Raw genomic sequence first — 24436 nt, 5'->3', positions numbered from 1 at the left:
TTCTAGCAGCTCAAAGGATCCGGATTCCTGCAGACTGGTTCATAGTAGCAGCCCCAGCAGCCACGCAGGCAGAGCGATGCCAAAGCACCCTTGCTACCTGTCCAGTGCAAGGAGAGACCAGTGCTCACATTCCAGATGTTCCCTCCCTCCCCGCTTCTCAGAAGTAGGGTTCCGTTACGATCACCACCCTGTCCTTGAGTCTAAAGGACTTGGGCTACGCAACAACATAAAGCAGCGTGTTCCAAGGCGGTCAGCACCAGCCGCCAGCTCTGTGTGGTCTTGGACCCGTCCCTGCTCCTGACTGGGACAGGGGTAAGACATAGATATATTTGTTAGTGCCATTGTAGCCTCATGGCCCTTCAGGGACATCGGGAAGAGCCCTTCTGTAGACACGTTTAGGACGAGAGAAAAGTCCTGCTGTACCCACCACATGTCCTCCCCTGTTTCATCCCAGACCCCCTAAGTTTCAGCTTTCTTTTCTTTTCTTTTTTGGTTTTTTGAGACAGGGTTTCTCTGTGTAGCTTGGCCATCCTAGACTCACTTTGTAGACCAGGCTGGCCTCGAACTCACAGCGATCCGCCTGCCTCTGCCTCCCGAGTGCTGGGATTGAAGGCGTGCGCCACCATGCCCGGCTCTTCTTCTTCTTTTTTTTTTTTTTTTCAAAACAAAACAGGGTGTCTCTGTGTAGCCTTGACTGTCCTGGACTCACTTTGTAGACCAGGCTGGCCTCAAACTCACAGCGATCCACCTGGCTCTGCTTCCTGAGTGCTGAGATTAAAGGCGTGCACCACCACTGCCCCGCAAATTTCAGCTTTTGATGGGCATTCCAGGCTCAGCCTCCACTTTTGGCTCTGTCTGCCGTTGTCTGGCTCATAACTGTGTATTCCAGACAGACCTGGAATGGCCTAGCACTGTGTGCCCTGGCTTTTGTCATCTCCTGAGGCACCATCACCGTTGCCTGGAGCCCTTCAGTGTCTTCCAGCAGCAGCAGCAATGCTTTCTTTTCCTTCTCCCCACCCCCAGTGTTGAGGATGGAGTCTAGGACCTCGCAGAGCTATATCCCTACTGTTTCTGTCAGCTTTAGATACCTTTCCATCCAGCCTTCCACTAAGGCCCAGGGAGCAGCCGCTCTCCCGAGGATAATCCACTTCTGTAATGTGTTTACTATCAGGCTAGGGTTGTAGCTCAGTGGGAGAGCACTTTCCTGTCACTTTGCATAAAGCCCTGGATTCTTTTTCTTTGAGACAGGGTCTCTCTGTGTAGCCCTGGCTGTCCTGGAACTCACTCTGTAGACCAGGCTGGCCTGGAACTCAGATCCACTTGCTTCTGCCTTCCAAGTGCTGGGATTAAGGCATGCGCCACCACCACCACCTTAATCAATTCCTCTTGTATGTAATATTCCTGCTGGGCATGTTAGCTAGTACCTGGCCCATAGACGTGTCAGGGTGGAGAAAGCAGCTGGCAGCCAGTGAAAGGGCAGTTCAGGCAGGATCTCGAAGGTCTCTTTGAAAACGTCTATGCCCTGGGGAGAGGAAGACCCTGCAGGAGGGAAAGGAGACAGAGGCTCTGGAGAAACGCTTGTTTACTGACCTGTTTTCTGGCTCATGCTCAGCTTGCTTTCCTAAATAGCTCAGGCCTGCCTAGGAATGGTGCTACCAATGGTGGGGTGGGCCTCCCCACACCAACCACCAGTCATGACGTTCTCTCATAGGGCCACAAAAATCAGTGTGATCAGGGCAGTTCTTCAGCTGAAGTCCCTTCTTGCCTGGTGAGTCTAGGTTTATCGCCCCTAGCCGCCTTTGTCTTACTGTGAGACGGGGTCTCATTGTGTAGCTCTCGGTGTCCTGGAACTTGCTATGTAGGACCACGTTGGCCTTGAACTCAGGGCACCACTTTTCTCTGCTTTTAAAGTGCTGGGATTATAAATGTGTCTCTCATGCCCACCCCCATCTTAAAAAAATAAATTCAGCCTCTGCGTGTGTGTGTGTATGTGTACATGCATGGAAAGATCCCAGAGGGTCCAAGAATTTGCTTTTCTTTCCACTTTGTGGGTTTAGGGGACTAAGCTTGAGTCTAAGTTCGGGCTTGGCACATGAACTTGATTCACTCAGTCCCCCAGACCATCTTCTTTTTTGTCTTATGTTTATGGGTATTTAGTCTTCATGCCAGAAGGGTCCCTTAGGTCCCATCGGACTGGAGTTACAGCAGGTTGTGAGCCGCCATGTGGACGCTGGGAATGTACCCAGGTCTTCTGGAGAGCAGCTAATGATCTCAACTGTTGAGCCATCTCTCCAAGCCTGGATCATCTTACTTTAAATGGTTTCTAAAGCCTGGCGTGGTGTCGTATGCCTTTAACCCCAGCATTAGGGAGGCAGAGTCAGGAGGATATCAGTGAGTTCGAGGCCAGCCTGGTCTACAGAGCGAGTTCTCAGGATAGTTAGGACTGTTATACAGAGAAACTCTGTCCTGAAAGCAAACAAAAAAATGGAAAAAAAAGTTAAATAGTTTCTATCACCGTCCATGTCTGTTCTTGCTTTTGTTGTGCAGCTGTCATTAATATCTGCCTGAGTAGCCTAGCGTGGTGGTGCACGCCTCTAATCCCAGCACTCGGGAGGCAGAGGCAGGCGGATCGCTGTGAGTTTGAGGCCAGCCTGGTCTACAAGTGAGTCCAGGACAGCTAAGGCTACACAGAGAAACCCTGTCTCAAAAAACCAAAAAAACTCGGGAGGCAGAGGCAGGTAGACAGCTGTGAGATGGAGGTCTCACAGAGTGAAGTTCCAGGGCAGCCAGGCTACACAGAGAAAGCCTGTCTTGAAAAGCCAACCCCCCCCCCCAGAGGGAGGGTGGTACATGTCTTTAATCCCAGCACCCAAGAGGAAGAGGCAGGAGGAGTTTGAGGCCAGCCTGGACTACATAGTGAGTTCCAGGATAGCTAGGGCTATGTTGAAAGAATCTGTAAAACATCCATACATCCAAAAAGCAGTCTAAAATATAAAAAGAGGTGTAGGCTCTGTTGCTTTTTTTTTTTTTTTTTTTTTGGTTTTCGAGACAGGGTTTCTCTGTGTAGCCTTGGCCATCCTGGACTCACTTTGTAGACCAGGCTGGCCTCGAACTCACAGTGATACGCCTGCCTCTGCCTCCCGAGTGTAGGCTCTGTTTCTTAACCATTAAACTTTATTATACAACCCAACTAGCTTACACAAGAGGGAGAAAAGGTTAAAGGGAAAAAAGAGTGAGCCTTCCGGTATCCGTTCCACAGGATGGGTCCCGAGGTGTCTCTGGCCTGCGTGCTGACCCACCTGTACTTAAGCCTGGTCTGAACCTGCTACTGTTCTCTCCTCTTCGCCTGCCTGTTTAACTGTGCGAAGGGCGGTCTCCTTCTCTCATTAAGGGTCAATTAGAAAAATAATAGTCCAAGTGGAGTCCCCCCCCCCCCAGTCTATCTCAAGGTTAATCTAAGGGAGTATCCATGGTGTGTCCAAGGGTAAAGCCCACCAAGATTGCTTTCCCCTGTGAGGAAGCTTACAGTCTTTCCAACAAAGAGGTTACATACACTTGGAGATTGAGCCAATAAGTTAAAAATGGTGGCAGGAGAAGGTGCACTCCTTTAAATCCCCAGAGTATCACTGCGTAGCAGCGGCTGTCCTGGACTCGCTTTGTAGACCAGGCTGGCCTCGAACTCACAGCGATCCTCCTGCTTCTGCCTCCCGAGTGCTGGGATTAATGGCGTGCGCCACCACCGCCAGGCTCACTGGAAGTTCCAAGCCAGCCTGGTCTACAGAGTGAGCTTCAGGTGAGCCAAGGTTATAGTCAGTAAGATCTTGTCTCAAAACAAAACAAAAATCAAAAGCCAAAATCAACATTCAAACCCCAAACTGGTGGCTTTTAGCCTCTTAAGAGATGTTTGACCCTATGTCGGAAAAAAAAAAAAAGATGTTCATGGGGCTGGAGAGACGGCTCCGAGGTTAAGAGCACTGACTGGTCTTCCAGAGATCCTGAGTTCAATTCCCAGCGACCACATGGTGGCTCACAACCATCTATAGTGAGATCTGGTGCCCTTTTCTGGCCTGCAGGGGAACATGCAGGCAGAGCACTGTATACACAATAGCTCTTAAAAACAAAAATGAAAAAAAAATATTAAAAATAAAAAAGAGAGAGATTCATACATTTCCTGCTTCAGATCACACGGATGAAGTTACAACATTTAGTGTAAAAGGAGACGCTGTAGAACATTGCTGGGATTTTTTGAAGACGGCACAGAACCGCCTTAGCGGTCATTTATTTATTTTTTTAGTGAGCTCTCGAAGCTTGTCTCTTCTGGGGGGCTTTTCTGTACTGCTTTAAAGAGCCTCTCCTCTGCAGTCTTCTGCTGGGCAGCCTAGGAGGCCGGGCCCAGGACACGCGCCTCGGTGGGGCGGGGCCGAGGTGAGCGCGCCGCTGCCTGCGCATGCGCGTGGCCGTTGGCGCGGCCGGAACCTTGTTTCGCCTCAGTGTTCTCCGGGCGGAATGCGTTGAGCGACGCACGGGACGTCGGCGCTGGCGGAGCCGGGCGGCGAAGCTGGAACGGCGGTGGGCGGCGGCGGCGGGAGGCCGGGGCTGAGGCCGAGGCCGGGACTGCGAGGCCTTTGGGGAGGCAGGCGGCGGCGGCAGCCCGGGGCCCGAGTCCGGAGGCAGGAGCGGCCGCCATGGCCGAGAGCATCGTGAGTGCGGCGGCCGTGGGGGAGCGGGGCGCCGGGATGAGGCAGCAGATTTGCGGGCGCCCTGGGCGGGCCGGCGCGAGACGGTGCTGGGCGCGGGTGGCCTCTCCGCCCTCGGCCTGGGCTTGTGGAGGGGCCGGCGGCGCGGAGGCCGAGCGCTCTGTCCGAGAGGAGCGGCCCCGTCCTTCCCGGGACCTCGGCCGCCTCCCAGGCCCCGAAGCCGGTCGCGTCCCTCTCCCCTGTCCTGAGCCCCCCCCCCCCCCAGCGGTGCCTCGTCATGATTTGACTCCGGAAGAGTCGTCGGGAGGAGGGCGTCGTTAGGGGAACCCCTTTCCCACTGAGGAAATGGCCAAGGGGGCAGACAGCAACCTGGCGGGAGGGACTGGCTCTTCCTTGACAAAGACAACTTGACCACGACCTGTTCATCCTAGTAAAGGGAGTGCGGTGAGGGAGGCCGATTTTTCTCTAGCCTCGCAGTAGAGATTGTCAAACCCCCAGGCCCATCAAACACGTCAGCCAAGCAAGGGGAGAAGCATCAGTAGCTGCAGTTGACCTGTGCGAGCCTCACTCCACAGTGGATGTGCCAGGGGCTGGAGAAGGCTGGAGAAGGCTGCGAGCACCACGCTGGCCTGACAGGAGGGTTGTCAACTCTGAGGAGCGGTTGGGGTTTCTGGGAGCTATGCTGGGTGCCTTCGGCCCTGGCCCTGCGTGCCAGAGACCATCTCCTCTTTCTGGAGTCCATGGGTTTCCAGGAAAGTACAGCTCTTGAGAAGCTTTGTCTGCTTTTTGAGGCAGTCTTACTGCTTTATCCTGGGCCAACCTTGACCTTGACATCCTCCTGCCTCAGTTCCAGTAGTACAGACAAGGGTTGCCACCGCCGGCAGGTTAAGAGTTAAGGCTTTTCTCTGAGGGCAGCTCCGTTTAAGGGTCTTTGATTCTCTCTGTAGTTCTCACCCTGGAGATGCAGGGTTCATGCAGAGGAACCTCAGAGGCTGACCGTCTTAGCACTAACATTTACCACCCCAGACGGCCTGCCCAGAAACAGGCTCGGAATCAGCAGGGAGATCTGCTTTTAAAACTTTCCACTACTGTAATGACCTTTACTGAGCAAAGCAGTTTGTTCAGATAGTCCCAAGGTGCTTGTGCGCACCAGTGGGTCTTAACTTGCCATTCTCAGGTTGTGAAGGATTAGTATACTCTCCCCCCCCCCCAAAAAAAAACAGGGTCTCTCTGTGTTAGCCTTGGCTGCCTTGGACTCGCTTTGTAGACCAGGCTGGCCTCGAACTCACAGCGATACGCCTGCCTCTGCCTCCCGAGTGCTGGGATTAAAGGCGTGCGCCACCACCACGCCCGGCATAGTATACTCTTCTGAAGTTGATTTCAGGAGTTTTACTTTTAAGATTTATATATTTGTTTTATGTGTATGCCTGGGTCTTAAGGGGCCAGCTAGGAGCTGGAATTACATATGGTTGTGAGATACCATGTGGCTGCTGGGGATGGAACCCAGGTCCTCTGGAAGAACAAGCAATGGATTTGATGGGTAAGCCATCTCACCAGCCCCCTCTGTGTCCCTGTGTGAGTGTGTGCACGATGATCCACACCTGTAGTCTCAGCACTCGGGAGGCAGAGTCGGGAGGGTCGCTGTGAGTTCGAGGCCAGCCTGGTCTACAAAGCCAGTCCAGGACAGCCAAGGCTACACAGAGAAACCGTGTCTAGAAAAAACAAAAAACAAACAAAAACCCGCAACAAACTCACTAGGTTCAGTAACCATCTCACCTGACTCACTGTAGATAATCCGCGTCCAGTCCCCAGATGGAGTGAAGAGGATCACAGCAACAAAGAGAGAAACGGCTGCAACATTTTTGAAAAAGGTACCTGTGACATTTGTCTCGGGGCCTTGTTCTCCAGTGCTCCCGTCTGCCTTTTCTTGTTTGCTTTTTGCTTTGCCCTCAGTTGTCGCTTGTATGGCCCTTTGTGTGATTGGCTGGATAGCTGCTGGATCACTGTGTGGAGGGCAGGGGGAGGGAGGGAGGGAGAAAGTCTCACTCTGTGAGGTGGCTTGCTGCTTTAAGCAGTCCTCCTGCCTCAGTGTCAGGTAGTTGATCTCTGCTAGACCACAGGGAGATGTCAAAGTACTTTGCAAGAGCAATTTTTGAGAATGAAAATTTAGAGGCAATTGCAGTGTTAACACTTACGGTCTTGTCTTAGGAGGCTGAGGTGAGAGAGGCTTAAGGCCTGCCTCGGCCATGAACTGAGACCCTTCCTCACACACAGAGCAAGGACCATGTTTCAAACAAACATTTGGAGAAAAATATGAGTTATGTCACAGGGGAATTATAGAGGCATGTTTAGAATGATCCATTATATATTTTTTGTTTTGTTTGGAGATAAGGTTTCTCTGTGTATCCCTGGCTGACCTGGAACTCACTATGTAGACCAGGCTGGCCTTGAACTCACAGAGATCCGCCTGCCTCTGCCTCCTGAGTGCTGAGATTAAAGGCCTGTGCCAGTACACTCAGCTTATTCTTTTTTTTTTTTTTTTTTTTTTTTTTTTTTTTTCTCGAGACAGGTATCCTTGACTGTCCTGGACTTGCTTTGTAGACCAGGCTGGCCTCGAACTCACAGCTATCCCCCTGACTCTGCCTCCCGAGTGTTGGGATTAAAGGACTGTGCCACCACGCCCAGCTGTAGCTGTTTCTAAATATGGCTTTATGTCCTGTAAAGAAATTGATGTTGGCATGTGTGGTGAGATTGTGTTGAAAATAGCTCATAGACCTGCACTTGGGAGGCGGCAGTGGGAGGATCAGAAGTTAAGGCCAGCCTTCGCTGCATCCTGAGGTTGAAGCTAGCCTGAGCTATTTGAGATCTTGGGTCACTGTCACCTCCACTTCCTGCCAGAAGGAAAAGAGAGGGGGGGGCGGAGAGAGAGAGAGAAGAAGAAAACTCACGGAATCTTTGATTGGTTCATTTGAGACCATTTATTTCAAGGTCTCACTGTTGGGTTTTCAGAACCCAGAATCCATAGAGCCCTGCATGTGGGATGCTTGGTATCTGTTGCGTTAAATGACTGATTGCTCTCAGCAGCACGTGCTGATGATCTCCCTGCCTACTACCTGTTTATATGTTTTTCCTCCTTTTTTTCCCTCTCCCTTTCATTGTATATGGTCCAGAACTTGTTGTGTAGCTGAGGCTAGCCTTGAACTCCATAGTCCTGTTTCTGTCTAGCCACTGCTGGATGCACACAATATGCCTCTGCCCAGCTGACATTTTTTGTTTGTTTTGTTTTGTTGTTTTTTTGTTTTTTGAGACAGGGTCTCTTTGTATAGCCCTGGCTGTCTTGGACTTGCTTTGTAGACCAGGCTGGCCTTGAACTCACAGAGATCCACCTGTCTCTGCCTCCTGAGTGCTGGGATTAAAGGCGTGCGCCACCACACCTGGCTCTATTGTTTTGTTCAAAGTTTAGTTTTTTGAGACAGGGTTTTTCTGTGTAGCCCTGGCTGTCCTAGCCTTGCTTTGTAAACCAGGCTGGCCTCGAACTCACAGAGATCCGCTTGCCTCTGCCTCCTGAATGTTGGGATTACAGGTGTGCACCATCACGCCTGACTTAGTTTCAACTTTTACATTATTTATACAAGACCTTTGCTTCCTGTGGACCACTTACTTGAATTGGCATCGGTGTGACCAATTCAGGTTTTCTTGTAAAATGACACAAGGGCGTGTCTGATGAGCATTTCCACACTTCACTGCATGCTCTTCCCGTGGTCTTGTCAGGCTGTGGTATTGTGATGCTTGGATGTTTCATTGCATTTCTGTTGTTTGGGGCTTGTAGGTTGCAAAGGAGTTTGGCTTCCAAAACAACGGCTTCTCAGTTTACATCAATAGAAACAAGACTGGAGAGATAACAGCATCGTCCAGCAAGTCCCTCCATTTGCTAAAAATCAAGTAAGTGTCCAGCCAGTGGAAGGCAGGCAGGTGGAGGAACTAGAGCCAGTGTTCCACCTGCGGCTGCCGGCCGTCTGCTTACCTGTGGGTACTGCACTAGTGACGGCCCTGTTGACTGCCCACGCTACAGATGGCATCACGCTGTTCTCCAATGAGCAGCAGTCATATTGTGCCAGTCGCCTGGAGGATCTGGAGTGGTGTCAGGAGAAGGATAGGGTCTTGGGCCACCTTGTCTGCACGAGAGGGCTTAGAGCACCGCCCTTTGGGAAGAGGTTGTTGTGTCAGCCCTGCTCAGACCAAGAAACAGATACGGTGGCCCAGTGTCAGTGGACTTTGGCAAAGCCACTCACTGCTGTGTTTATGGTGTTACTGGGGCTCAGTCAGGTCGCAGTTTGTGACCGCTTTCATGCTTTAAGTGCAGAGGTGAGTGACGGTAACAATGGAGCCTGCAGAGTTGGGGATGCTTGTTTGCCGCGTCAGTGAGAGTAAGCCTGCTTGCTCGGCAGAACAGTAGACTCTCCTGGCCATTTATCACGTTGAGGTACGTAGATTAGGATGTGTGGGGAAGAGAAATGTGTGGTGACAACATTATTTACCCTGCAAAGACTTGGCACCTGCTGGCCCACCCTGCGCTGGTTCTGCCTCTCACTTTTGCTCCTGGTGACCGTTTCCACCAGGGTGGCGCACGCCCTATCGTCGTTGAACTTCATAGATGGTTTGTGCCTGTGTTTTACTTATTTTGGAGTGAGCTCTTGCTAAGTAAGTGATTCAGGCCTCGAGGCTTTATGAAGCGGAGGTGGAAGCTCAGTTCTGAATGTGGAAGTCAGCCCTTTGCCCTGGGCTGCATCCTCTACCCTGAGGAAGGGTTTGTGCATTTTGAAAACCAATTAAAAAAAAAAATTTATAGCTAGGCTTAGTAGCACACATCTTTAATCCCAGCACTTGGGAGGCAGAGGCAGGCGGCTCTTTGTGAGTTCAAAGCCGGCTTAGTCTACAGTCTCTGGCTGCCCTGATCTCCTAAGACCCGGGACAGCCAGAGCTACATAGTGAGATCCTGTCTCAAAACAACAATAATTTACTACATTTCATTTTGTTGGGTATTCATGTGCATACGCGTGTGCATGCTCTCAGGTGTAGAAGTCTATGACAAATTGGGGAAATTACTTCTCTCCTTTGGGTCCTTGGGATCCAGCTGAGGTCGCTGGGCTTGTCAGTAGGCCCCTTCACGTACGGAGCCTCCTCAGCAGCCATTTCTCAGCAATGTTACGGAAGATTGAGTTTATGCTGCCGTTCCTTCCCTGCCTCTTCCCCTTCGCTGGGCCTTGCCATCCTTGTAACAGCGCCGCTTTACTTGCGTGTAGAGTGCCTGCGTATCACACAGCCAGCACTGGGTTTTGTGTGTGGTGGGGGAGGGAGGGGAGGTGGCTGTGGGCTGCCTGGTGTGGATGCTGGCAGCTGAGCTCAGGCCCTAGCAGAGCTGCGGGAGCTGTTGGTGCTGGTGTTGTGGGTTGGATTTAAGTCTCACACATGGAAGGAGGCAAGTGCTCAACTGTCAAGCTAGAAGTCTAGTTTTTTGTTTCTTTTTCATTTTTTTTTTTTTTTTTTTTTTGTTTTGTTGTATTGACAGGGTTTTCCTATGCCACTCACATTTACCTTGAAAGCACTGTTCTGCCTCCTTCCTCCTGAGCGCTGGGATCATGGACGTGTGCCCCTGCACCTGTCTGGCTGTGGTGCTGCTGTTGTTGTTGCTCCTCCTCCTCCTCCTCTTCCTCCTCTTCCTCCTCTTCCTCCTCTTCTTCCTCCTCTGCCTCCTCCTCCTCTTCTTCTTCTTCTTCTGTTATTTGAGACAGGGTTTCTCTGTGTAGCCTTGGCTATCCTGGACTAACTTTGTAGACCAGGCTGGCTTTGAACTCACAGCGATCCTCCTGCCTCTCTCTGCCTCCCAAGAGCTGGGATTAAAGGCGTGCGCCACCACCACCCAGCGTTGTTCTTTTTTTAAAAAAATGTTTTATTTAATTTTAACTTATGTGCATTGGTGTGAGGGTGTCAGATCTTGGCATTACAGACAGTTGTGAGCTGCCATGTGGGTGCTGGGAATTGAACCCGGGTCCTTTGGAAGAGCAGTCAGTGCTCTTAACCTCTGAGCCATCTCTCCAGCCCCCCTGGCTGTGTTTTTAAAAGCTGTTCTCATAAGTAGATAAAGAAAGGAAATTTAATTTACCAGGGTATGCCCAGAACTTACTGTTGTAGGCCGGATGATTGCAAATTTGAGGCTCATCTGGGCTACAGATCACAACCTTGTCCTGAGGAGGAAAAGAGAAAAAAGGTACCGAGAGCACGTTTTTTCAGATAAGCCGTGTGCACTGGGCTGTTCAGTAAGAGAGCAGGAGTTCGGAACGTTCCTTTCAAGGCTAGCCTAGACTGCATCTCTTGTTGTTATTTTAGACAGGGTCTTACTGTATTATCCTGCTTGGCCTGCAACTCTGTCGTCCAGGCTGACCTGAAACCTCTGCCTCCTCTGTTCTGGGATTCAAGCCTATATTACTATGATTGGCTTTAGATTGTGTCTTTAATGATAGATGTAATATTTACTTAGATGTTAGCAATTTATTTCCTTACTGTTTTAGGGACCAGGGGTCCAAGATCGAGGTGCCATCAAGGTATGAATTATTTCTCATTGGCTTGAGGAGGCTGCTTTCTCAGTGTCCTCACATGCCTCTGTGACTACCCTGCATACAGACAGCTGAGAATTAACTGAATTGTCTTTATTTTATGTGTGTTTGTAAGGATAGTATTTGTGTTTTGTTGGAACTCTGTGTAGCTCCCACTCTTCTATTTTCTATTTTCAGAATTGCTGCTCTTTAATGACATTATTTTGGTTATTCCTTTTTTGGTGTGTGTGTGTGGCATGGTGTGTCTTTTCTTTTGGCTACTTTTTTCTTTGTTTTGTTATGTTTTTTTTGAGACAGGGTTTCTCTGTATAGCCTTGGCTGTCCTGGACTTTGTAGACCAGGCTGGCCTTGAACTCATGCAGGCATGTGCCACCATACCCAGCTCCGGCTCCTTTTAAGGTCTGTTTGTGGGCCGGAAAGATAGATCAGAGGTTAAATTCACTGAGACTGCTCCTCCGGATGCCCTGAGTTCAATTCCCAGCAACCACGTGTTGGCTTACAACCATCTATGATGAGATCTGGTGCCCTTTTCTGACATGAAGGCATACATGCAAGCAGAACACTGCATACATAATAATAAATAAGTAAATCTTAAAAACCAAAGTTAGTGACTGACAATGTGACTCAGTGGCAGAGTGCTTGTCTAGTATGCCTGGTGCTCTGGTTTATCCCAAGAACACACTGTCCTAGGGTGCTGTGGTTTTCTGTTTCATGTCTTTGGGTGTTTCGCTTGGCTAGTTTCTTTGTATTTGATGCTTTCTCTATTGGTAATTTTTTTTTTTTTTTTTTAAGATTTATTTATTAAGCCAGGCGTGGTGGCACATGCCTTTAATCCCAGCACTCGGGAGGCAGAGGCAGGTGGATCGCTGTGAGTTCAAGGCCAGCCTGGTCTACAAAGTGAGTCTAGGACAGCCAGGGCTACACAGAGAAACCCTGTCTCAAAAAACCAAAAAACAAAACAAGACAAAAAAACCAAAAAAAACAAACTCAACATTAAAAAAAAAATTCATTTATTATTCACATGGTGTTCTGTCCGCATGTATGTCTGCAGGCCAGAAGAGAGCACCAAATCTTACCATAGATGTTGTGAGCCACCATGTGGTTGCTGGGAATTGAACTTCCAGGACCTTTGGAAGAACAAACAGTGCTTATTTATTTTTTTGGTTTTTCTATTTTTGTATTTTCACTTTAAAGTACCTTTATTTGAGGGCTCTAGAGAGATGGCTCAGTGGTTAAGAGCACTGTCTGCTCTTCCAAGGACCTGGGTTCAATTCTCAGCTCCCATATGGCAGCTCACAACTGTCTCTAATTCCAGTTCCAATGATCTGACACCCTCACACCAATTCATATAAAATAAAAATAAGATGAATTATTAAAAAGTTTATTTGAGCTAGGTATGGTGGCATACTTCTTTATTTCCAGCCCTTGTGAGGCAGAGGCAAGTGGATCTTTGAGTTCAAGGCTAGTCTTGTTTACAAATCATTTTCCATTAGCTGGGCATGGGGGCACATGCCTTTAACCCCAGCACTCGTGTGCTAGAGGCAGGTGGATCAAGGCTCGTTTGGTTCACATTGCAGGTTTCAGGCCAGCCTGGTTACATAGTAAGACCCTATATATATATACATATACATATACATATACATATACATATACATATACATATATATATATATATATTTTTGTTGTGTTGTTTTTTTTTTTGTGTTTTTTTTTTTTTTTGTTTTTTGAGACAGGGTTTCTCTGTGTAGCCTTGGCCATCCTGGACTCACTTTGTAGACCAGGCTGGCCTCTAACTCACAGCGATCCGCCTGCCTCTGCCTCCCGAGTGCTGGGATTAAAGGCGTGCGCCACCATACCCGGCATAAGACCCTATATTTAAAAAAAATAAATAAATAGGGGATTGTGTGAAGGCTCAGCAAGTAAAAGTGATTGCCAGCAAGCCTGACAACCTGAGTTCAATCCCCGGGAAATACATGTAGAGAGAACTGATTACCACGCTGTTGTCTGACTGCCACCCATGTTGTGTGGTACAGGTGTATGCAGACAGAAGTAAAACAAATACTAGATCATGAAAAACAACAAATAATTGTGGTACATGACATTTGTATGTAATTATGGGGGTTGGGGATTTAGCCCTGTGGTGGAGCATCTGCTTAGTGCACGTGAGATCCTGGGTCCCATCCCCAGGAACATCTCTACTAAAGAAAAGAAGCACAGCTTTCTGTGGGCTGTGACGCTCTGCGTGGTCAGCGCTCCTGTGCTGTGACAAAGGCAGCAATGCCTGAGGAAGTGAAGGAGGGGAGGGTTACTGTGGCTCAGGGTTTCAGTCACAGGGACTGGGCTCTTTTGCCTCCGAGTGGTAAACGGGCATCATGGGACCATGTAGGAGCAAGCTGTTCAGTTACCTTGGCAGATGGGAGGGAGGCAGAGCCCAAGACAGCGGCTAAGCATCTTACTTACACTGTTTTTCTTTTTTTTCCTTTTTTTTTTTTTTTTTTTTTTAAAGATGTATTTATTTACCATGTATACAGTGTTTTGCCCCCATGTACTCCTGTACACAGAAAGAGGGCACCAGATCTCATTATAGACAGTTGTGAGCCACCATCTGCTTGCTGGGATTGAATTTAGGACCTTTGAAGAGCAGCCAGTGCCCCCAACCTCTGAGCCATCTCTGCAGCCCCCTTACTGCTTTTCTTCATCCTTACTAGTTGTGAGCTTGTCCTTGTTGCCTGACCTCCACTCTTCTCCCCGGGGTCCGGGAACTGCTAGGCAGGTCTCAGCTTTCATGAGATAAGCTTTGCTGCTGCTGCTGCTGCTGCTGCTGCTGATTTATTTTGAGACAGCATCTCTCTATCTACATAGTCCTAGCTGTCCTTCCTCTATAGACTAGGCTGGCCTTGAACTCACAGAGCTCTACCTGTCCTGCCTCCCAAGTGCTGGAGTTAAAGGTGTGCACCAGCACTCCTCACCCGTGAGATGAACTTTCAGACTTTTGGAAGACTTCAAACATATCTGAAGGGAAGTGGAGCCAGTTAAGGAGGGTGCAGTGCATGGCAGCCCTTGTCTCACCTGAGCTAGTGTCGTCCCCCCCCCCCATCCTGTTATGCTGCTTCCCTTTTTACTAAATGAAACTTGTCGTGAATGCTGAGATGGCATTGTATGTCTTGATGCAGTGTCGTCTTGTGCACACGGCAAGCAGGGCCATAGAGAGGGCGCTGACTTGTGGGCCAACTATGGACACTCTGGAATTACGGGTGCACGTCTCTGTGCCTGACTGTAATAAGATACTATGATTTAGCTAGACATGGTGGTAAGCAGCTCTGAGTTGAGTTCACTGACACACATGATTTTGAGAGACTGAGGAAGAAGGATTTTGAGTTTGGGAATATCCCTTCCTCCCACATCACAGGTTGCATTTAGCTGCCTTCCTTACTCTAGACCCCGCTGGTCGGCCTGACCGCTGGCTGGTGCACTTGCTTAGGAGTACAGGGTATCACTTCTCACTTTTCATATTATTTTATCCTTTGGGTTGGAATCCTCCTGCCTCAGACTACAGGTGCATAGCACCATACCACTTTCACTTTGAAATATCCTTTCCTCGCCCCCCTCCCCCCTAGTCCGAGCATCAGTTTGCAGTGTTGTTGTGAACTCCGGGTGGTGTTCTACCTCTGAGATGTATCTGCTCCCCATTTTTACGTTTTTTATTTTGAGACAGTCTCTTCTTGTGTGTTGCCCAGGCTAGCTTTGGACGTGGCCTTTTGTCTCGTGGGTAGCTGATTTACAGAACTGAACCACTAGGCCTAGCCAAGACATTATTTTATTACCTTTCATACTGGTGATGGTTAGCACTTTAAGGTGCCACACTGCTCCCAGCTTTTCCCTGGAAGGTTTCTGTTGCTCTCTGTTGGCATTTGTTTTGTAATTCAAGTATTTAAACCCTAAGCCTGCCCCTCCTGTCCCTTGTGTCTGTCTACTCTTTTTTTGTTTTTGTTTTTGTTTTTTCAAGACAGGGATTCTCTGTGTAGCCTTGGCTGTCCTGGACTCGCTTTGTAGACCAGGCTGGCCTCGAACTCACAGCGATCCTCCTGCCTCTGCCTCCTGAGTGCTGGGATTAAAGGCGTGCGCTACCACCGCATCCAGCTGCTTGTGTGAATTTATGTCCGTGTAACTTTTGTTTTGGTTGAGGGAGGTGTGAGGACAGGCTATTTAATCCAGGTTGATTTCAGTGGCACTTACTTGTGTAAGCACAAGAGGGTGCTGTGGAGCTGCGTTCCTTTCTGGTTTTGTCTTCAGCTCCCCAAAGCCGGCTGGGTTCTGCTCCTTCTGCAGGCGCCTGGTTAGAGCCTTGGAGGAAACTTTTCCCTGCAGTGCATCCGATGGAAGCAGACTCGCATTCTTCCTGGTTTCCATTTTGAGTTCTTGATTCTCTCAGTTGTTCAGACCTCCCGTAGTCATCTGGGGTTTTTGCTTTTTTAAGTCAGAGTCTCGTGTTATTTACACCTGGAACGTGATGTCAAGCTAAGGCCGACCTTGACTTTGTAGCCCTCTTGTTTTCACCGTCCCAGGCACTGGGACCACAGGTGTGCAGCACCAAGCCTGCCGCATCGTTTGCTTTATGTGGCAGTTTCAGGCTCAGCAGTCTTACGTGGCAGGGAGCTCAAGGCCTCATCTCCTGTTGCCCAGTGAACACTGCAGTCTCTGAGCCTCGGGTTCTTTGTCCTGGCCTTGGCTGTGCCCTTTCTGTTCCTGCTGGCTTCGCTGCTGGCTTTAGCGTCCTTGGGCATGCTTCACCTTCAGCGCTTAGCAGTGTACTTATGGTCTGAGCCAAGTGTTTTATAGCTAGAGGTCTTGGGGAATATTTAATCCTCGGCTAGAAGCAGAAGAGCTGGTTACAGTGTGCAGGCTTATCGCCTGTGAACTGTGCAGGATTGAGGAGGCAAGGGTGGCTCTTGAGAGCTGCTGCCCGCTGTGCTCCTGGGAGGTGCCTGTCTGCAGTGTTCATACTTGCAGACATGGCTCTTTTGGCTTATTGCTGAGCACTGGGCCAGTTGTTCTTTCAGCTTCTTCCTTGTGCATCCTGTTGATGGCAGCTGAAAGTTTGCCAAGTGTTCTCTCACCTCCTGTCTTCAAGGGCTGGAGTTGATTTAGTGCCACAAGCTACCTCTGGTCAGGCCTGACCCACATTGGTTCTGTGAATAGCGTCAGAGAGGAAACATTTTTAGCCACAAGTCATGTCAGGTTAGAGCACAGCAAGTAGAGCACGCCAGGCCAGGCATGCTTCTCAGCTGTGGGTCCCCATTGTATTACTTTAGGTTGAGTCAAGCTGACACAAACAAACAAACAAACAAACAAACAAACAGCATCTTGCAAGCCATGGTTTCCCCGTCTGGTGTGGATGCTCGTGAGTCAGTGTTCACTTCACTCATGACTAGGTGCCTGTGTATGAGCTACACAGAGGAACACAACCTGGGTGTGTGTGTGACCTAGATGATAGCTGTGGCTGGAGAGCTGAACACGAGGCTGAGCGGGGAGAGGCATGCAGACAGACAAGGAACAAGAGGGCTGCCACCGAGGCCCAGGTGGGCACAGCTGTGTTAACGTACACATGACATGGCTAGGTGCGTTTCACAGCTTTTAAAGTAATTTGGTTAGAGAAATTAAATTTCAGAGAGTCTTGACTTGTGTGTATAATGCTTAGAAACAAAGAATTCTGTTCCCTTAAAATCAGGAACTTCCATATGTAGGCCTTTAAATGGTAGCTTTGTCTTTGAAGCTGTTGGGGTGCACATCTCCACACCAAACTATGTGGTTTGATTTTGGAGGAGAGGATGGCATTGTGATGTTTTGTCCTTTGAACAGGCATGGCGATCTGTTGTTCCTGTTTCCCTCCAACCTTGCTGGACCCTCCTCTGAAATGGAAACATCATCGACCTCACTAGGGTTAAAGGCCTTCGGTGCTCCTAATGTGGTTGAAGATGAGATCGATCAATACCTCAGCAAGCAGGACGGGAAGATTTATAGGAGCCGCGACCCACAGCTGTAAGTGCTCCATAACGCTCCTGCTGGTGGAGCTCTTAATGGACCATTAAAGGAAATACTCAAGAGCTGGGTGTGGTGACGTCAGTAATCTGTGCACTTAGGGGCCAAGGCTGGAGGGCTGTGGCAAGTTCAAGGCCATCCTGGTTTACACTGTGAACTCAAGCCAGCCCATGAGACCCTGTCTCAAAAAAGAAGTATTTAAACATGTCCCATGTTAGTAAGCATTTGTTAAACCTGAATTTGTTCATCCATTTTCACATTATTTTATGCCTGTTATGTTGGCAACTTTTTAGTAGTTGAAGCTTTAGAAATAGATTCCACATAAAATGTCTAGGAGTGTGTGGATACTAAGAGATTCAAAAGGTGTCTAGGGACAGGTAGGGTCTATCTTGATGTCCCTTGAGATACATGTCTCCTAGAAGGGACTGATGGTTGTAAGGGCTGGTTCTGACCTGTCAGGAGCATCAGAATGACTTCCAGTAGAGGACGCCGGGCGCGTGGGACCAAGTGTGTTCCCTCTAGTAAGTAATCTGACTTGCAGATCTGCTCCTTTGAATATATTTATTCACTTTGTGCCAGTTTATGGAAATGTTAGTGTGTATGCATTACTTAATTTTGGGATATTGTGCAACACTTTTTAAAGAACCCAGTTAGTGCCTGGAGAGATGGCTCAGCAGTTGAGAGTGCTTGCTGTTCATGCAGAGGACCGAGGTTTAATTCTCAGCATCTGCATGGGGGTTTACAGTTGTCTGGCCTCTGAGAGCATCAGGCACATGGTATGCAGGCATATATAAGGGCACAATACGCATACACATAATACAAATTAAAAATAAGATAGGGAAGCCAGCTAGAAACATCTGGATTTACACTCAGAAATGTGGAATTATGTGAGTGGAGGCTGTTTGCCTCCTTTTTTAAGTTTATCACTGTAAATGCAGTGAGGTGCTGACACTGGGATCCTGGTGTTGTAAACGCTGCATCAGCAACTTTTATGTCAGATGGAGTAGTCACCCGTGCTCTGAGAGTCCTCTGTGTCGTCCCAGGGCCTCCCCGTTACCTGGGCTCTTGCGGATGCGGTCAGGCCTTTATAGAGTGCTCACACAGGCCACTCTACTCTTCAGAGATAAGCTTCCCCTGGCCAGCTGTGGTGGCGCACGCCTTTAATCCCAGCAGTGCGGAAAAAAGAAATAAATGTTCCTCCCTTCTAGTGATGTAGGAAGCACAGAGTCCATCCTTTTCTTTTCTTCCTTTCTTTTTTGTCTTTTTCTTCTGTTTTGTGTTGAGACAGGGTTTCTCTATGTGGCTGCCTTGGAACTCTGTAGACCAGGCTGCCCTTGAGCTCAGAGCTCCACCTGCCTCTGCCTTCCCAGGGCTGGGGTTAAAAGCGTGTGCCACCACTGCCCAGCCTTTTCTTAACATTGGAGTTCGAGGCTAGCCTGGTTCACAAAGTGAGTCAATGACAGCCAAGGCTGTTAGACAAAGAAACCTTGTCTCGAAAAAACAAACAGACAGACAGACAGACAGACAGACAGACAGACAGACAAAAACCCGGTGATTTTGAGACGTTAGTTTTCATGCTGGAGATGAACACGACCTGGTGTTTGGTAAGCACCACCGTTTTATTTTTAGCTGGTTAAGCAGTTAATATTCATGAAGGCATGGTTATACTGTGTTAGGTTTTTTACTTTTCTTTTTCTTCATTTTCCCTCCCCTTTCCATTTCTTCCCCTCCCCATCCCATCCTTCTTCCCCTCTACCCCCTGCTCATGCTCTTCTGAGACGTGCTGTCCTATCAGCCCTGTCAGCCAGGCTGGCCTTGAACTTGCTTGTGACTTCCTGCCTCTGCCCTTGAGTGCCAGCGTAGGATACGCGCTGCCAACGCGAGGTTTACATACAGAGCCCGGGCAGCAGCTACAGAGCATAACCTTGTGTCCTGTGCTTTGCAGATGCCGCCATGGCCCCTTGGGGAAGTGTGTGCATTGTGTCCCGCTGGAGGTAAGTCTGTGCAGCGGGAGGTTTTGGCTGGGCAGTGTGGTTGGCTGCTGCTGAAAGAGCTGTCTAAGCACTTTCTCGATCCTAAACTTGGGTATTTGGCTCTTACAAGAATTTTTCTATTTATTGTCTTGGGCCTGATATTCCCGGTAGTACAAGTGTCTCAGAGAATCGGAGACTTATTTATGGGAATGACCTTCTAGGGCTGCGAATGGCTGCGGCGTTGTGTGGCTGTGATGAAGAGCTGTGCACTGTTGCTTCCTGTGTAACTCTTCTCTGACACTAGCTGTGCCTCTTGCTTCCTGCTTGTCATGGCTTTGATTTACTGTGTCTGCGTCTCAGGTCTCTTGTTGACTCATCCTTTTACCCCCACCCCCCCCAGCCTCCTCCCTCCCTCCCTCCCTCCCTCCCTCCCTCCCTCCCTCCCTCCCTCTGTGTGTCTGTCTGTCTGTCTGTCTCTCTCTCTCTCTCTCTCCTCGCTCTCTCTCTCTCTCTCTCTCTCTCTCTCTCTCTCTCTCTCTCTCTGGGGTGTGTGTGTGTTACTGAGGATTGAACTCTGGAATTTACCTGTTAGGGGCAAGCACTCTGTCACTAAGCTGTATCTTCAGGCCTTTTGTAACTTTGCAAATCTTTCTTAGAGCTTTCATGTTTAATAGTTTATCTCGGAAAAAAAATATAACGAGCACAAAGAAAAACTTGGTTCTAGCCTTGAGCTAGTGAAGACCCAGCCCAGGCTCCCCCATTGTCTCTGTACTGTCTGGTCTGACCCCTGCACAGTAAGACTCAGAGACCAATGGCCACTCATTTTCTGTGTGTGGTTTGACAGCCATTTGACGAGGACTATTTGAACCACCTGGAGCCCCCAGTGAAGCACATGTCCTTCCACGCCTACATCCGGAAGCTGACTGGAGGGGCTGACAAGTGAGTATCTCTGTGGCCTTCACGCATGTCTGACTATAGTCATCGGGCATGGGAACGGAACGGAACGCAAAGCAGGGCAGGGCAGAAAGCAGCAGAGTTTTGAATGCTGCCTCTTGTAGAAGCGGGCGGGGCGGGGAGGATCTGGACAAGCTCACAGCTGCTGGTAGATGCGGAGGTGGCCTGGCAAGTCAGAAAGACAGCTACCCCGTGAGGACCCCAGCTCCCTAACCTTAGCTCCTGCCTGCTCTTTTCCCAGGACCCCCCATGTTTGTCATTGTTACTTTACAGCTGTCACTGGCCTGAAGCCACAACGCTATCCATGGCCTGTATTCTGTTAGCACAGGGCTCTAATGAACAGACTTGGTCAGGCAGGCGCACAAGCAGCCTTTTCCCCCTGAATGCTGGTGGTAGCAGTGGCTGAAAAGGGGACTAAGGCTGGTTTTATTTGATTTTCTTCCTTCCTTCCTTCCTTCCTTCCTTCCTTCCCTTCCCTTCCCTTCCCTTCCCTTCCCTTCCCTTCCCTTCCCTTCCCTTCCCTTCCCTTTTCTTTTTCTCTTCCTCTCCTCCTTGCTCCTCTTCATTATTTATTTATTTATTGTATTTATGTATTTATATTTATTTGATTTCCTTCTTCCTCCTTCCGTCCTTTCCTTCAAAACTTTTTCTTCTTCTTGCCTCCTCCTCCTGCTCCTCGTTTCTTCTTTATTATTTATTTTTTTTTTTTGTTGGTTTTTGTTTTTTTTAAGACCAAGATTCTCATGTGTAGCCTTGGCTGTCCTAGACTCGTTTGTAGACCAGGCTGGCCTCGAACTCACAGAGCTCCACCTGCATCTGCCTCCCGAGTGCTGGGATTACAGGGGTGCGGGGTGCACCACCATCCCCAGCTTTGGCTGATTTTCTTTATTTTTTTAAAGATTTATTCATTATTATGTATACAGTGCTCTGCCTTTATGTTCATCTGCACAGCAGAAGAGGACACCAGATCACATTATAGTTGGTTGTGAGCCACCATGTGGTTGCGGGGAATTGAACTCAGGACCTCTGGAAGAGTAGGCAGTGCTCTTAACCACTGAGCCATCTCTCTAGCCCTATTTTCCTTCTTTTTGGTTTGTTTGTTTATTGATTTAGTTTCTTTTTATTAACTCGTACACAACTACTTACTTGTCTTCTGGGTTGTGGAACAGTAAGTCAGATGACATTTGCCACAGTAATGTCTGTCCACATGGCCAGCCGTGAGAACTCAACACCACATTCGCCAGAAGGACACTCTCCACAAAGTTGCCCAATTTTGCCATTTTCATCCACCGTATAGTATTTCAGCACAGCCCACTTCACCTCTTCCCTCCTCTGCCTGCTCTTATTGGGAGTGGTGTAAGACTCTTCCTTTCTCAGCTCCACCACGAAGTCTCCACCCAGGTGAAGGCTGGATTCCTTCTGAACGTTGCAGTCAGACAAAGTGCGGCCATCTCTCAGCAAGGGTCAGCCTCTGCTGCCCAGTAGGAATTCCTTCCTTATCCTGCATCTTGGCCTTCTATTTTCTACAGTGTCCGAGGGGTCAACCTCGAGCATGATGGTCGTCCCTGTAAGGGTCTTCACAAAACCCTGCGTCTTGGCAGTGGCTCCACTGCTGATGGTGGATCAGAAAGCTAGTTGATTTTCTTTTTCTCTTTCTTTTTCTTTAAAAAATTAAAAAAAAATTATTATTATTTGGTTTTTTGAGACAGGGTTACTCTGTGTAGCCTTGACTGTCCTGGATGCCCTTTATAGACCAGGGTGGCCTCGAACTCACAGAGATCTGTCTGCCTCTGCCTCCTGAGTGCTGGGATTAAAGGCGTGCGCCTGGTTGCTTGCTGGTTGGTTTTTCTGAAGACAGCCTTTGCTTCATAGCCCAAGTTGGCCTTAACCTTGAGATCCTCTTTCAGGAGCCTCTGCGTGCTGACAATATAGACATGTACTGTCACTCTGGGATGCTTTTGATTTCTATATTGAATGCTTGTCTGTGTTGTTCCTTTTGTGTACACCCGACCAGAAAGTAACACACTTTACAGTAGCTTTGTAGCTCCTGTTACTGGTAAGAGGAGATGGCACTGACTCCAAGTTAGGAGCATTTTTTGTTAAAAATGCTTGCTTGATCGTAGCTTTTCTCTGACAACCTGCTGACACCCAAAAGCTTTTAACTTTGTTTCTATGTTTGTTTACTCTGAGCCAGGGTTTCTCTGTAGCTCTGGCTATCTTAGTACTGTAGACCAGGTGAGTTCAGAGCTCAGAGATCTGTCTGCCTCGGCCTCCCCAGTATTGGGATTAAAGATAACCTTAACTCATTACAAGTTAGCCATTAGCCAGCTGTAGCATCCAAGTCTTTCATTATTTATTTTATTTTTTGTTTTGTCTTGTTTTTCTGGTTTTTTTTCGAGACAAGGTTTCTCTGTGTAGCCTTGGCTGTCCTGGACTCAATTTATAGATCAGGCTGGCATTGAACACCAATTGATCCACCTGCCTCTGCCTCCCAAGTGCTGGGATTATAGGTGTGCGCCACCACGCCCAGCACATCTAAGTATTTTGAATCATTATCAACACCAAAAACATACAGTTCCTACTTACAAAAAATATCACATTGTAGAAGTTAAACATGCACATATATGCATGCACGTCTGTCTGTCTGCCTGTCTGCCTGTCTGTCTGTCTATTTTTTTTTTGTCAGTTATGTTTTTAAAGTTGGGGCCAGGGCAAGAGAGACAATGAAGATTGGTAGGATGACTCCCCAAGTATGAGCGATATTCAGTCCCTGGCTAGGACCCATGTGGAGAGAGCCAGCGGGTATAAGTTGACCTCTGACCTCTACATGTGAGTACACACACAGATACATGCACAGTAAATAAATAAAGCAACTATTATCAAGTAAGAAAGAATTAATAGACCATTCTGTGACTGAGAAAACCAGTACCTATTGTATAGAATGACCCTATGTCAATGGTAGGTCTAGTACTTCCTCAGGGATACTCATGGCTGAGGCGTTTTACTTTAGCAGACACAACGAATGTATTACTGCTTTGTATCCCAATCAGATTGTCCCTAAGAGTAAGGACACTATACTAATGAGTAGACGGTGGACTAGTGATGTCATCAGTCACTGACAAGCTGCCTCTTCTCTCTGCAGTACTAGTTAGATAAAGGTTTTCAACAGTGTCCTTGAGAACCTCATGGGTGTGGGAAAGAACTGAGAACAAAAATTGTATTTCTCTAGAAAGAGCTATGTCCGACTGCAGCATGTAGAAAGTGGGATCTTTGGATGGTTTTAGTGCGCTGCCTTGCGGGCTGCACCGCCCTCCCCCGCGCCCACCTCCTGCGCAGTGTCCAGTGGATGCAGGCTGTCTCAGACACCCTTCTAGTCTCCTGCTGATTCCCCAGCACTGTCTTGGCTAACTGAGTCACTTGTTTTCTCCCTCAGGGGGAAGTTTGTTGCTCTGGAGAACATCAGCTGCAAGATCAAGTCTGGGTGTGAGGGACATCTCCCATGGCCCAATGGCATCTGCACCAAGTGCCAGCCTAGTGCTATCACCCTGAACAGACAGGTGAGGCTTGTCTTCATGACCAGCAAGTGCACACGGCCTTTGGCAAAGTCTCTGCTCACTCTTTCTTCCTGGCTTTAGCTGCATGTGTACTGTGCGTCTGTGTGTGACATGCACCTAAGTACAGGCACCTGAATAGGCAGAGCAGGGAGGTAGAGCCTCAGGGAGTTAGAGCCTCCGGGTCAGGGTCAGGGTCAGGGTCAGGGGCGTGGGTGCTGTTGCCCTCACTCAGGGCTGCCTCCCCAGCTCCTCTGGTGCCCGAGGTCCTCCGCCTTCTGTGGAGGACAAGTCTCTGCAGCAGCTGCGCTGAAAGCTTGCCTCCATCTGGTTGGCTTGTGCAGTGGATGGATTTTCTTTTTCTTTTTCTTCTTTTACACTTTTAAAAATGATTTATTTCTGTTTTACATTCTGGTGCTCGTCCTGCTTGTCTGTGTACGTAAGGGCATTGAATCCCCTAGACCTGGAGTTACAGGCAGTTGCGAGCTGCCATGTGGGTGCTGGGAATAGAACCTGGGTCCTTTGGAAGAGCAGCCGGTGCTCTTAACTCTGAGCCATCGCTATAGCTTGAGGATGGATTTTCTTTTAAGAAGACTTAAAATGTTTAT

General features: G+C 48.7%; 1 protein-coding gene across 1 annotated transcript in view; it reads left to right on the top strand.

The window, feature by feature from the left end:
- Window positions 1-4578: 4578 nt before the first annotated feature.
- Nploc4 (NPL4 homolog, ubiquitin recognition factor) overlaps window positions 4579-24436 on the top strand; it is a 44305-nt gene continuing 24447 nt past the window's right edge. Inside the window, exons 1-7 of the mRNA XM_051159200.1 lie at window positions 4579-4700; window positions 6488-6568; window positions 8527-8639; window positions 17171-17350; window positions 19296-19344; window positions 20168-20262; window positions 23711-23834. Coding sequence (XP_051015157.1) covers window positions 4686-4700; window positions 6488-6568; window positions 8527-8639; window positions 17171-17350; window positions 19296-19344; window positions 20168-20262; window positions 23711-23834 — 657 coding nt within the window. The 5' untranslated portion in view covers window positions 4579-4685. The remainder of the gene's footprint in view (window positions 4701-6487; window positions 6569-8526; window positions 8640-17170; window positions 17351-19295; window positions 19345-20167; window positions 20263-23710; window positions 23835-24436) is intronic.

Source organism: Acomys russatus, chromosome 16 (genome assembly GCF_903995435.1).
Source record: "Acomys russatus chromosome 16, mAcoRus1.1, whole genome shotgun sequence".
Lineage (NCBI taxonomy): Eukaryota > Metazoa > Chordata > Mammalia > Rodentia > Muridae > Acomys > Acomys russatus.
This window is presented reverse-complemented; position numbering and strand designations above follow the sequence as displayed.